The sequence below is a fragment of the Acartia tonsa genome, chromosome 11 (genome assembly GCF_053477335.1).
Source record: "Acartia tonsa isolate MP-2025a chromosome 11, ASM5347733v1, whole genome shotgun sequence".
Classification (NCBI taxonomy): Eukaryota; Metazoa; Arthropoda; class Copepoda; order Calanoida; family Acartiidae; genus Acartia; species Acartia tonsa.
The window spans coordinates 24,601,413-24,613,719 of NC_137270.1; the positions used below are offsets into that span (position 1 = coordinate 24,601,413).

Below are 12,307 nucleotides of genomic sequence, written 5' to 3' on the forward strand. Positions count from 1 at the left end.
TTAATCTTGTTCAGTCTAGTTTTTTCAAACTGGGTATTTCCCCCCTCCCCAGTTAAAAATGTTTGCACGTCCATGAACAAGAATGAAAAACATGCATCTTTAAAAAGTAAAAACGCATTGAATACTAAGATTCTTAGATAGTACCCTACTGTTGGAATTATTATGAAAAGTTTGAAATCGATAGGACAATTATAACTTGTCTAAATTATTAAAAAAGAGCTATACGTTTCGAACTGACATACGGATAGAACGACCGGAATTATGGAAAAGCTTAGCCTTTAACAATTGTTGCTTATGCATAGCTATACTACTATTCAGATCAAAAGGGATAAGACAATAGCCAATAATTTGATGTACATACCCAATAATGATACACAAAATTACCCCTTCTGTAGATTACAATTATTGGTTGAAACGTTTGGGCACTCAACTTTCAGAACCAAACAATCAAAATTTAATGATAAGTACCCAAAGTTGTCAAGTCAACGAATAAGAAAAAGTTATTATAAGACTTTGGGGACTAAAGTAATAAACAGCCCAATGTCCCCTCACTCCCAAACTACTATACTGCTTTTTCCAGAGAGAGAGGGGACAATGTGTTTATTACACAAGTCCCCAAAGTTTTATAAAAATGTTTTCTTATTCCTTGGCTTTCAACTTTATGAGGCTTTTGTTACTTTTGATTAGTTGTTTCATTGAGTTGAGTGTTCAAACGTTTCAACCAATAATTGTGAAATGAATTTCTGTGGGTTAAAAAAAATGCGAAAAATACACCAAAACCACATGAAGGAGTGGTCAGAGGTGAATTGTACATAAGAGTAAAGTTGCTTAAAATTTAAAAATATGAAATTGTTCTTTTGGTGTTAAACTTTAAAATGAAGTTTAGAAGTAATTTTTTTAAAAATCCGCAAAAAATACACCAAAAAATAGATGAAGGAGGGGTTAGAGGTGAATTGTGTATAAGAGCAAAGTTGCTTAAAATCTAAAAATATGAAATTGTTCTTTTGGTGTTGAAACTGTAAAATGAAGTTTAGAAGTAATTTTAAAAAAATCCGCAAAAAATACACCAAAACCACATGAAGGAGTGGTCTGAGGTTAATTGCACATAAAAGCAAAGTTGCTTAAAATTTAAAAATATGAAATTGTTCTTTTGGTGTTGAAACTGTAAAATGAAGTTTAGTAGTAATTGAAAAAAAAAATCCGCGAAAATTCTCCCAAAACTGAGTATACACAAATAAGCCAACTTTTAGTTTTTGCATAGATAGACATTTCATGTTTTACAATTTTTTCTCTAAAACCAATAGTTTTTGAGTTATTGAATTTTGAACCGTTTTGGCCAATTCTGGCCCACTGTGCATTGGATAGATATGATTGTGATAAAGAATTTTAACATTGACCTGACCGAACTTTTTTTATTTGACAATATCTAAAAAAGTTAGTGATTTGCAACATAAGTTACATGAGAATGGTCTTTATATATATATATATATATATATGTTGTATGGTTAGTTGGTATTTCCGCGTGAGATAATGTGTATATTGAAAGTAAACCGGACGGTTTTCTTTATTTTTTTTAAAAAGAATCTATAGAAAACCTGTCCTATAATGGACCGGACGTTATTTTTATGTTTTTTAAGTAACTTGTCCCAAGGGGAACCCCTGTTCAATTTTTTTTATAACTCTTGTGAAATATGTGGAAAAAGATTCTCTGATATTGGTGTTTTGGCTAGACATATTTGGAAAAAAATAGACCATTCTCATGTAATTTATGTGGCAAATCACTTTAACTTTTTTAGATATTGTCAAATAAAAAAAGTTTGGTCTGGTCAATGTTAAAAATTCTTTAACATATAATCATATCTATCTAATGCCTAATATATTCTACTAAGACATATAAAAGTTCACTACTCTAAGTACCTTAACTCTTTAAATACACTTCGTAGAACTATCCCTTTAAAATAAAATTCTTTCAGTTTTTTTTACTGCAAGTGTAGCACATCTCGTTGTCGGGTAGGTTTGCTAGGTTCGAATCTCGGCGTAAGAAATGATATCTACTACTGTTTCAGGTGTGTGACATCTAGTGATGGGAATCCGGATCCGGAATCCGTTTTTTATAGCGGATTCCGGATTCTAAATTGGTAGGCTAAATTTAATTTAAATAGGTTAGAAAATACCAAGCACATTTTTAGGACATACGTAGCACTTAAATTTTTTTCTACATAACAAATTTTAATAATTACTAATGTGATGTAAATGTTTTAGTTATGCTGGAAGTCAACACTTTAAACAAATCAAGGCTTCAACCAAGTAACATAGTGATAAATTAACGATAAAAGCTATCCCTCTGTGACGGACGCCCTTTTAAAATACTGCTAGAATCCGGAATCCGAATCCGGAATCCGCCAAAAATAATAATCCGGAATCCGCAAGAATCCATCACTTTTTTTGACGGATTCCTTCAGAATCCGGAATCCGAATCCGGCCCAAAAATTCAACGGATTCCCATCCCTAGTGACATCAATTGTAAGAGTAGGAGGAATGCCTTGGCCCATAAACAGGCACAACTCATTACCATGCACAGTTAGGACATCCAGACAAAGGACGTGTAATCAAAGAGTTGGTTGTCTTTAACACGTTTGGCCACGTAATAAAGAAGTTCATTAGCAAGATTTGGTTCAGAGATACACCAAAAATAAGACCAAATGGTTTATCAACATATTATACTTATTCATCGCATCGTTTTGTAAACATCTTTCCGTGGATATAAGAATGTACAATTATCGGATTAAAATCAGTTTCGTTAGCCTCGAGATGCCGAAGGCATTTGCTAAAAAAATTGGTTCTAATCTTCTGATAGTCCATTTTTATATTCGTTGAAAACTGGATAAAATACGATACAATACAAGATTTTTCAGTATGGCCTAGAACCGGTTCTAATCCAGCAAATATTAATCGGTTTTGAAGCTATACTGAAAAATTAAAACTGTCACTTAAATTTCTTCTCAGGCTTTTTTTAAAAACTAATTTTAATTGTAAATCACTTTATGCTTTCTAACCATAAGCTTAGACTAAACTAGTTTAATGTACTATAAAAGTAATTACATAACAATCATGGTAGTATTACAGCATTAAATCAGTCTATAATAGGTTTGAAATTTAGTGTAACATCATGGTATTTAATCACTATGAAAAGCGCGCCAAATATGTGGTAAAATAGAGATATTGACATTTACTACTATGGCATGTAGTAAGTATTTTTATCATATAGAAAATGAAAGTTGTATTGTTCAAAATAGCAAATATTTGTAAATAATTTTTGTTCTTATAGCAAAATAAACAGAAAATATTACATATTGTGTTTATAATGATCAATTCTATAAGGAAAATCCTTTTTTTAAATTCCTAAAAAAACAAATTTAAAAGAATTTCTACCATTTTTATTTATTAAAACTTCATAGCATTAATTATATTGGCTTTTTAATTAAAATTATTTTATCTATTTTAGATAAACACCGACTACACAAACACACATGCAAGCCAAACACATGTTTCAAAAGTCGATATTTTACTATTATCAATCAGAGATTGAAAGGGATAAGACAATGGCCGATAAATTGATGTACATCCCTAATGATAATACACAAAATCACCCCTTCTGTAGATTAAAATTAGTTGTTTAAACGTGTGAACACTCAACTTAATTAAACAACCAATCAAAATTCACTAAAGTCTTCAAAGAAGTTTACCCAACAAATAAAAAAACGTTTTAATAAAACTTTGGGGACTTGTATAATAAACAGATCATTGTCCCCTCTCTCTCTAATCATCAATGATTCATATCTATCTAAATATAATTGTACTTCCTACATTTTGATATAACAGTATAATAACTGTTATAAACCTAGTAAATTTTATGTTATTCAACTGTTAAAGTGGACTAAAAAAACGGCAGTACATATAGGTAGCTACAAATGTTTTTATCACAGAAGTAGAAAATTGAAACTGGAAAAAAATCAATTTCCATACAACCCCTTAAAAATTACTAATCAAGGAGAGGAAAAAGTAGGTATCATATAAACAAAAAAATCTTGTTGATTTTATTATTGAATTTGACCAGTTTCAAGCCAATGTGTTTGTGATGTGCAGTGTGTGTGTGCGTTTTAAATGTTAAGACAAATGCGCCAAACAGACACGGCATCATTGATTAACATTTGACTACGTAAGTAATAACTAATAGATTCATGTAAATTAGGCATGTAAAAGCAAAATTTCAAAATAAATCCCCATTTATTCATGTTAAAAATACTGCATGTATTGCATATTCTTGGATAATATTTTTTAGTAGTAAAGTTCTTTTTTGTCAGTTACGATATTTCTCTTCTATTGGCATTTTTAAAAATTCTTCTTTGAGACTAGACGCTTAGATAATATAATAAAATAAAGAGGTCTGTGTGTATGTCTGTACTCTGTATATATGTGGCTAGTAAAGTCTAGTACATGGCTTCGCTGATCATTGCCTCAAGAATAAATTTAAGATAAATGTGGCTTTTACTTTTAGCCAAAGTTAAGTCTAATATAAAACAAGTGGTGTCTGGTGCGATATTGCATCATGTTCAAAGATTGGCTAAAATAAATTTAGAACTTTATAAAAACTACTGAAGGCTGTGACCCTAGAATCTAAAGACCGAATTTAATCCGGTAAATATCCTAAAACTACCCAGAGACAGAGCTTCCCTTAAAAGCACAACCAAATCGAGTCAGCATTTACGAGATCTTTATCTTCAAACAAAAACTTACTACTTTATATTATAGGATATACTGTCGGATAAACAAGTAAAATGTCTGTTAAGCCATCTTAACAAAATGTTTCCTAAAATACAATCAATAATGTTACACTTGATAGATTTTGGAAGACTAACAGAAGCATATAATACTAAATTATTGACTTATAAACAATAGTTTAATTTGTTTGTTTTTTTATTAATGTCCTAGTTATTAAAAATTTCAGTCGTAGTCTATAGTATTTGTAACGTAAAAATTTTAAAAATGCAGATGCACTCTGATTTTAATTTAATAAAAAGTTTTAAGTTAAAAACAGTAGGTAGTAGAACGATAAAAAAATTTTTTTGCCTATAGTTCTTTTCAATAAGAAATACACATATTTCGTGAATATTATCGTTCTGCCACTATTTTTAAGTCTTAAAACTCACACTTTTGTTTTGGATGGATAGACGGACGGACTGACCATAGACGTCCAACGTGGGGGGTAAAGGGGTGTGTACCCCCCTTAAATGTTGAAATTCCTCATCTTGACCCCCTCAAAAGTAAAAAAAAATACATCAGACCTTTAAAAACCCACAGCTCAACTCCCTCAAAACAAAAAGCTTAAACGTCCCTGGGACAGAAGTCATATTTTTGTTGAGTTACATATCCAGATCTTCAGGTTGAAGTTTTGGTCATGATGACCAGCTTTGGAAAGTGAATATCAGGATCATAGGTTGGGTCAGATAACAGAGCTGCGTGTTTCCTTGTCACTTCTGGGTCATAATCCTCCTTCATCTCTAAATAAGAAATGTGCGGTAAGACAATGAATGAAAAATTAATGTAATTCTCTAATTATGACGAACAAGATTACCCCCATTGTTAATAAATTCACATACTCAATTAAAAAAAGTACCTAAAGTTTTTAAATAAATGACAGTAAATGTGATATTAACAAGGATGACAACATCTATAAATAGTGAATAATTGATAAGAATACGGACAAATAAATTGAAAGATATTTGTTAAAATCAAGAATAGTTTTAATGAAGAAAAAATCCCAAAATCTTGAAACATTAAAAGTAAATATTTTAATATTACCTATGCTAAAATATTTTTTAGCTAGGCTGATGAACTTTCTCATAGTTCCTGCTCTTTCTGGCGCCATCACAAATACTTTCCTGCCTTTTTTAGTCAGCTTATTCATACTTGTGATCAGCTGTTCTCTGCCTTCATATATTACATGTTTTTTATTGAATAAGTTTTAATATTGGGACAACTTTGAACTTTATTGGGTTGGTTAGGTTGTGATTTTCAAGGCAGATTGCAGATTAGTATAGATCTTGAAGGCTACTGTTAAGCCTTTCACCAAATAATTAGGACCCTATAGGGGCTAGGGGCAAATCCGCTAGTTTAGTAAATAGTAAATGAACATGATTAAAACATGATATTTTCCTTCGTCAAAGAAAAGGCAGTCAGCACATAAAATGATATCATATTGTTCTGGTGATACTTCAGCATTAGTTTCCTTTAGATGGATTTTGTGATTATTTAAAGTAAAACTGTAGTGCATTTCTGTTGTTTAGAAATTTTTATAATAAAACTTAATGGCTAAAAAAGTCTTAATCTATATTTAACATAAAATCAAGTCCTGCCTTTTGACATTTATTCTATAGCCCTTTTAAATGTATATTATATAAAAGTCTCTGTTCTAATATATGTCTGCGTATACGTATAAAATATAAATTAGCCATTAGGTTCAAACTTAAACTAAAAACATCATAAATCCAGTTTTCCCTGTGTCCAGCGATAAAGTCCACTCTCAACTGAAAGCTCTAAAACAAACAACCTTTAAAACGTAGAATATACATACAATATACATTAGCTATAAAAAAGGATATAGAAAATGTGGATATTGTGAAAGATTCTCGCATACCCTGATAAAATGATTCTTTTAGCTGGCAACGAACCTTCCCCACCCTTTTATATCTACCTGAATTTTTTGCGCAAATTGCTTTCAGATTAGCTACAGAATCTTCGTTCCCGTCAGTTAGCACAACCTTAAATATTAAATTGCATGATCTTTGATCTTAAACAATGGGTTGTAAAACGAACTATTTTAGACACTCCCCCTAAGGCTATGCAGAATACTTGCTGCCACTGAGGACTGATGAAAAGCTGCAAGAAATATAAAACACGTGTGTTGTGTATCCATAAAAAGTAACAGAATGTCTATGAGTCTATCAGTCTGTTTGTTCCAAATGATCTTCCTAAACCCGAACCAATATGGTTCTCCTTTACAAATTACAATATAGCTTTAAAAAAAAAATTTGTTTAAAATATAAAAAAAATGGATCATGGAAAGAAAACGAAGTTTCCGGTTTCGTCGTTTTTTCACAGTAGACTTTCTCATACTTCTAGCCCCTGCGGGGGGCTCTAGCCCTGCGGGGCATATTTTCTAACCCTGCGGGGCAATCATTAACATTTACTTAACCTAACCTAACCTAAAATAACCCTTCAAAAGCTACTGTGAAAATACGATGAAACCGGAAACTTCGTTTTCTTTCCATGATCCAAAAAAATTTCTCCTCACGTCAGTTCAAGTGCCCCTAATTCTTACCCTGGATTGAGGATGAAGGGATGCAAATATGAGACCAGCTAAACATGTTTGTCCTCCACCTACCTCCAGAACTCTACCTGAACAAAAGTAATTGTCAGACTACCAATTGTATTTCCAGTATGGCTTCGAAACCGATTGATATCCGCTGGATTATAACCGGTTTTGAGCCATTTTGAAAAATATGTTCCTTATTATACACACTTTTCCACGAATGATAAATAAAAATCATTAAATGAATACCAATTGAGTAGGCATGAGCCTCCAATTAAACCGGTATCAATATTATAATTTTTCATTTTACTATCCGCATAAACCTGCATAATAAAATATGATAATAATACCTAACCATTTTTAATTTTAGTTTTAAAAGAAGAAAAAGTTTAGGGGGGGATTTATTTTCTTTTCTAGGGACGATTTCTCTTGGGAGGGTGGTTGTACCCTCCCCCAAAATAGTTATAAACCTTCCCGCGTAATATTCCATTGTTTAGGTGGTGCTGAAACAATTGGAATATCAACATTTCTTCAATGAAAACCAAAGTTTAATTCCACAGAACAAAGTTGCAATAGAATCAAGCAATATAGTCAATCATAGAATAATTTAGAAGATTAATCTACAACCAAAGTGTTCCTACAATGAAACCTATATTAATATTCTTTACCATAGAGGCTCAATTTATTTAAACACATTTTGAATTTTTATTGGTTTTTTATCAAAGACTTTTTAGCATTTTATTTACTTAAAGGCATTTCAAGTTTTAATCATTTTATCATATGTATTTTATCTCGAATTTTAAAACATTTTTATTCAGCATTTTCTACAGTGAAATAGACACTTATACATTTAGAATTAAGAAAATATTTTTAATCTAATAAACATTTTATTTTGTGAGAGAGCCTCTGTTACAATGTACCATTGTCCTAATGTGATTATATCCATCTATTGTCCAATTAGATGTTTATCTTCTCAGTGGCTGTGTACAGATTGTGACAGGGTCTTCTCTCACTTCAGATCAATGTTCGCTTGAGCGTTTTGGTGCAATCACATTCTTACTGTTTACCCTGAGACCCGAGTTGGAGCCGCCATAGAAGGAAGCCTACAGATCCTTCACCGGACGGCCCACTAGTGGGTCATACCAGCACAACTGTACACAAAGGTGTGTTTCATTTCTATTTACGCCGGGACCTATGAAAAGCTACCCTGTTAAGGAGAACCCGATCGGTTCAGCGGTTAGAGAGATCCTTCGGTACAAACAGACACACAGACATACAGAAAAACAGACAAACATCCTTTTACTTTATTATAAGTAGTGTTACTGACAAAGTAAACTAAAGAGTAGATTCGCTTCTAGAAAAAATGTATTTGGGAAATGTTTACCTGTAAATGAACCAGGTTGATACAATGTTGCCAGGTACAGGGCTAAACATTCCTCACTGGGCCAAACACAAACATTTCCTTCAGTTTACAAAGTTCAAATATGCTTTAGAATATAAAACTTTTGAATATGCAAAGATTTTCTACACTTAAGGAAGGTTCTTATGTCAGTAACGACTAGCTCTCTTTATTAAATACTAGCGGTTACACCCCTAGAGGCCTCTAGGGACACGTAAAACTGTTTCTTTTCAATCTATTTTAATATCAGCGGTTTACCAAAAATATTTTTTTCGCCGATAATTTTCACTAATTGCAAAAATGTCCGCAGGGCGGCGATTTTTTATTTTTGTCGATTTTTCTGGGGAGGGTGGTGGTCTATATTAAGTTAATTTTTAGAATACTAAATCCTAGGACAACAAGGCACAATGTAAAAAAACAAAGCATCTCTATATAATACGCTTTTATGGATGTTATCATCCTTGTTTAATATCAAACATTTAAGAAGAAAGTATACTTATTTCTTCAATGGAATTGAAATCTTAAACAGCTTCGATCAAGTGAATATTTTGATAAAATTGATAAAAAGCATAATCGATTATTTGCCTGTATTATTAAATCCCATCAGTTGAGTAATATTAACAGAAGGTTTTAGTAATCTTATTAATACTGAAACTGTTTCATTTCTAGATCTTGAACTAAAAACATTTTTAATCATATTTTGCTATATGGAATGAAAAAACATCCTTATTACTCAAGTAAAAAAACAGATAGGTTTAATCTCAGATAGTAAAAACATCAGGGGTGTATATTCTGCACAAGATTTATTTTTTTCCCCTGCTACAAAATTCAATATTTTTTTTCCCCTCCTAGTTAGTAGAAAATGGAAAAATATTTAAAGAACTCTATATTTTATTTTTTTTTTTCCCTCCTACCACACATTTATTAAGTTTTTTTCACCAAGGAGGGTGGGGGGGGGGGAGGGGAAAGGAAAAAATGTTTTCAGTTTTCTTAATTTTTACATTTTTTTCCCTCCAACCACTTTTTTTTTATTCCCCCCCCCCCCCCTGAGCAGGGGATCCCATGTAGAATATACACCCCTGAAAAACATCCTTTTCTAATGTAAAGATGTAGAAAATATGAAAACATCCTTAATAATATTTATACCTACTGAATTTGAAATGAATTATTAAAACATAATTTCTTTTGAATATATTAGGTAGGTACTAATTAAACATATGAAGAAATTAAACTTTTTTTTTCATGAGATGAAATACTTTTAATGAATAGAATAAATAATTATTTATGTATCAAAAAGAAAAGTTTTATATATTAAATTCAAACCAAATTGTTTAATGTACACTCATATTTCCTTAACTGGAAAAGCAAAAGAATAAGGAATAATTATAATTTTTAAACGAATCAAAGTTTAAATGATTAAAAACCTAGGACTTTCAAGATTCTCACTTTCGTTTGGTTCACAGCCATTTTCAATATCACTTTCAAGAGTTCTTTTATTACATGGAGTTTCTGTTCGATTTTCAATTATTTGAGATTCATTATTAACTATGGTCTCTATGTTTGACTTTTTCTTATTCCTATTATGGGACAAAAATGAGTAGGTATTCTTAAACAAAAAAAGAATGGTTCTTATGAAAAATTATGCCTTTTGAACTGACAAAAAGACTAGGTAGTGTCCTTTCAAATAGCAATAGTTGACAATGGCCGATGTACAATTCTAATGATGATACACAAAATTAACACTTCTGTAGATTACAATTAGTGGCTGAAACATCTGAACACTTAACTAAATGAACGAACCAATCAAAAAGTTCCCAAGGTAGTTTAGCCTAGAAAACGTTATTATGAGACTTTGGGGACTAGTGTAATAACCAGCCAAATGTCCCATCCCTCCCTGCCCCCCCTCATTTTAGTCATGTTGAAGAATATATATCTCTGTCCTCCCTGTGCGAATGTGGTAGAGAAACAGTGTGCCAGCAACCAAGGTCGTCTTCATCAAGCTTCTCAGTCATTAGAATATTGTAGGATTGAAAACTTCGCTTCGTTGTATATTCGTCACTAACTGTTTTCTCCTGAAAGAAAATTATAATTAAAAATTCTCTAAACAGCAAATCACAAAGAGTCAAGCAGTTTTAGAGATCATAACTTCCAACAAACAGAAACTTCTAGAATAGCCCATATAGAATAGCCTATAATCTCATAGTATTAACTCTTCTTAGTAAAGCATAGGCCACAATAAATGGTTCTCTAATCTTCTTTAGATTTGGCACGTTTTAAGGCATCGAGTATAGAATAGCCTGTAGGGTTCGGAGATCATATTTTAGTGCATGTCAAAACCAAACCTTGCTTAATGGTGTATAAATTGTATTTCCGTTTTTAGATAAAGAATTATACAAAAAACGAATTTAATAAAAAATGCAGATTTTAAAACTACCTCTAACATTAAAATTCCTTCCAACTTATATATCCTAGTGTGCATGATTATCAAAGATTGTCAAATATGCTTCAGATAAAAAAAAAGTCTTTGATTGTACGACCTTTGTCTAGATGTCCTAACTTTGATTGTACGACCTTTGTCTAGATGTCCTAACTTTGATTGTACAACCTTTGTCTAGATGTCCTAACTTTGTATGGCAATGAAATGCGCCTGTTTTTGGCCAAGGAATTTCCCAATGCTCTAACTATTTGTTTCGCGCTCCTGACATAGCAGCAGTAAAACCATTTTTAACGTCTTTGGATATGACTTGGCCGAGATTCAAACCCATCACCTTCCCGACAAAGAGCGGATTTGCAACGTGCACGCCACAGTAGCGGGTTAAACTAAAGATATGAAAGAATCGTGTAGTAAAGAATAATTCACCTTTAGAGCTTTAGATAAAATTTTCCATCTACTTTTTGCTGCCATTATTTATATTCTTCTGAAATACAATTTAATTCATCAGTTAAAAAAATAGGTATTCTTATTTGAATTACAAAATTATCAAACTTTTTTAATAGGATTAATAAGAACTATAAAGTTTTTACAAAAATCTATTGAAAATATTCCCCTTAACAATTCTAAAATGTATATTTATTGGTGGAATACTGGAACAAAACTGATAATAATTCCAATATTTTCATTCAAAACAAAACAAAAAAAGTGTTAAATTTAGAATAAGTCGTCGTATTTGATAATTTTAATTGTTTCATCAATTCATTTTTTTTATGAAATTGATAATTTAAAACATGGCTGTAGAAATCAAAACATAAATTTATGTTTTTCAAAATGATAAACATAGATAATAGTCTTCTTTTAGATTGAAATAGAGACAATCATTATTTGGTTGTATTGGGCACTGAGTAGCACCGGAGAATGAGTATAGGCTTCGCAGTTTTAGGACCCTTGTAGGGGTTAGGCATAGTAAAAAACTAGGTAAATTAGATTTATTTCAAAAATAAGGGTGGGTATTTAAGTGTTCAATCAGCACTTTGTGTGAAAGCACCATTTATACTTAAGTTTATATTGTATAATTCTCTAAAAAAACAACCGGTTTACA

General features: G+C 31.4%; 1 protein-coding gene across 1 annotated transcript; it reads right to left on the reverse strand.

The window, feature by feature from the left end:
- Positions 1-5,370: 5,370 nt before the first annotated feature.
- LOC145331672 (calmodulin-lysine N-methyltransferase) lies at positions 5,371-11,706 on the reverse strand. The gene is made up of 11 exons (XM_080176454.1): positions 11,632-11,706; positions 10,715-10,843; positions 10,196-10,347; positions 9,357-9,448; positions 8,757-8,834; positions 7,382-7,458; positions 6,755-6,821; positions 6,558-6,596; positions 6,216-6,288; positions 5,863-5,990; positions 5,371-5,561 (listed from the first exon to the last, which is right to left on the reverse strand). Exons 1-11 carry the CDS (start codon positions 11,674-11,676, stop codon positions 5,440-5,442), a joined length of 1,002 nt encoding a protein of 333 aa, XP_080032580.1. The 5' UTR covers positions 11,677-11,706; the 3' UTR covers positions 5,371-5,439.
- Between the last annotated feature and the right edge of the window lie 601 nt (positions 11,707-12,307).

Coding starts and splice junctions, on each gene's coding strand:
- LOC145331672 (XM_080176454.1), bottom strand. CDS start 11,676: ATGGCAGCAAAAAGTAGATGGAAAATTTTATCTAAAGCTCTAAAG. Junction 6,597..6,754: donor AATTTGCGCAAAAAATTCAG/GTAGATATAAAA, acceptor TGTTTGTTTTAG/AGCTTTCAGTTGAGAGTGGA. Junction 6,289..6,557: donor ACTTTATCGCTGGACACAGG/GAAAACTGGATT, acceptor TCCATCTAAAGG/AAACTAATGCTGAAGTATCA.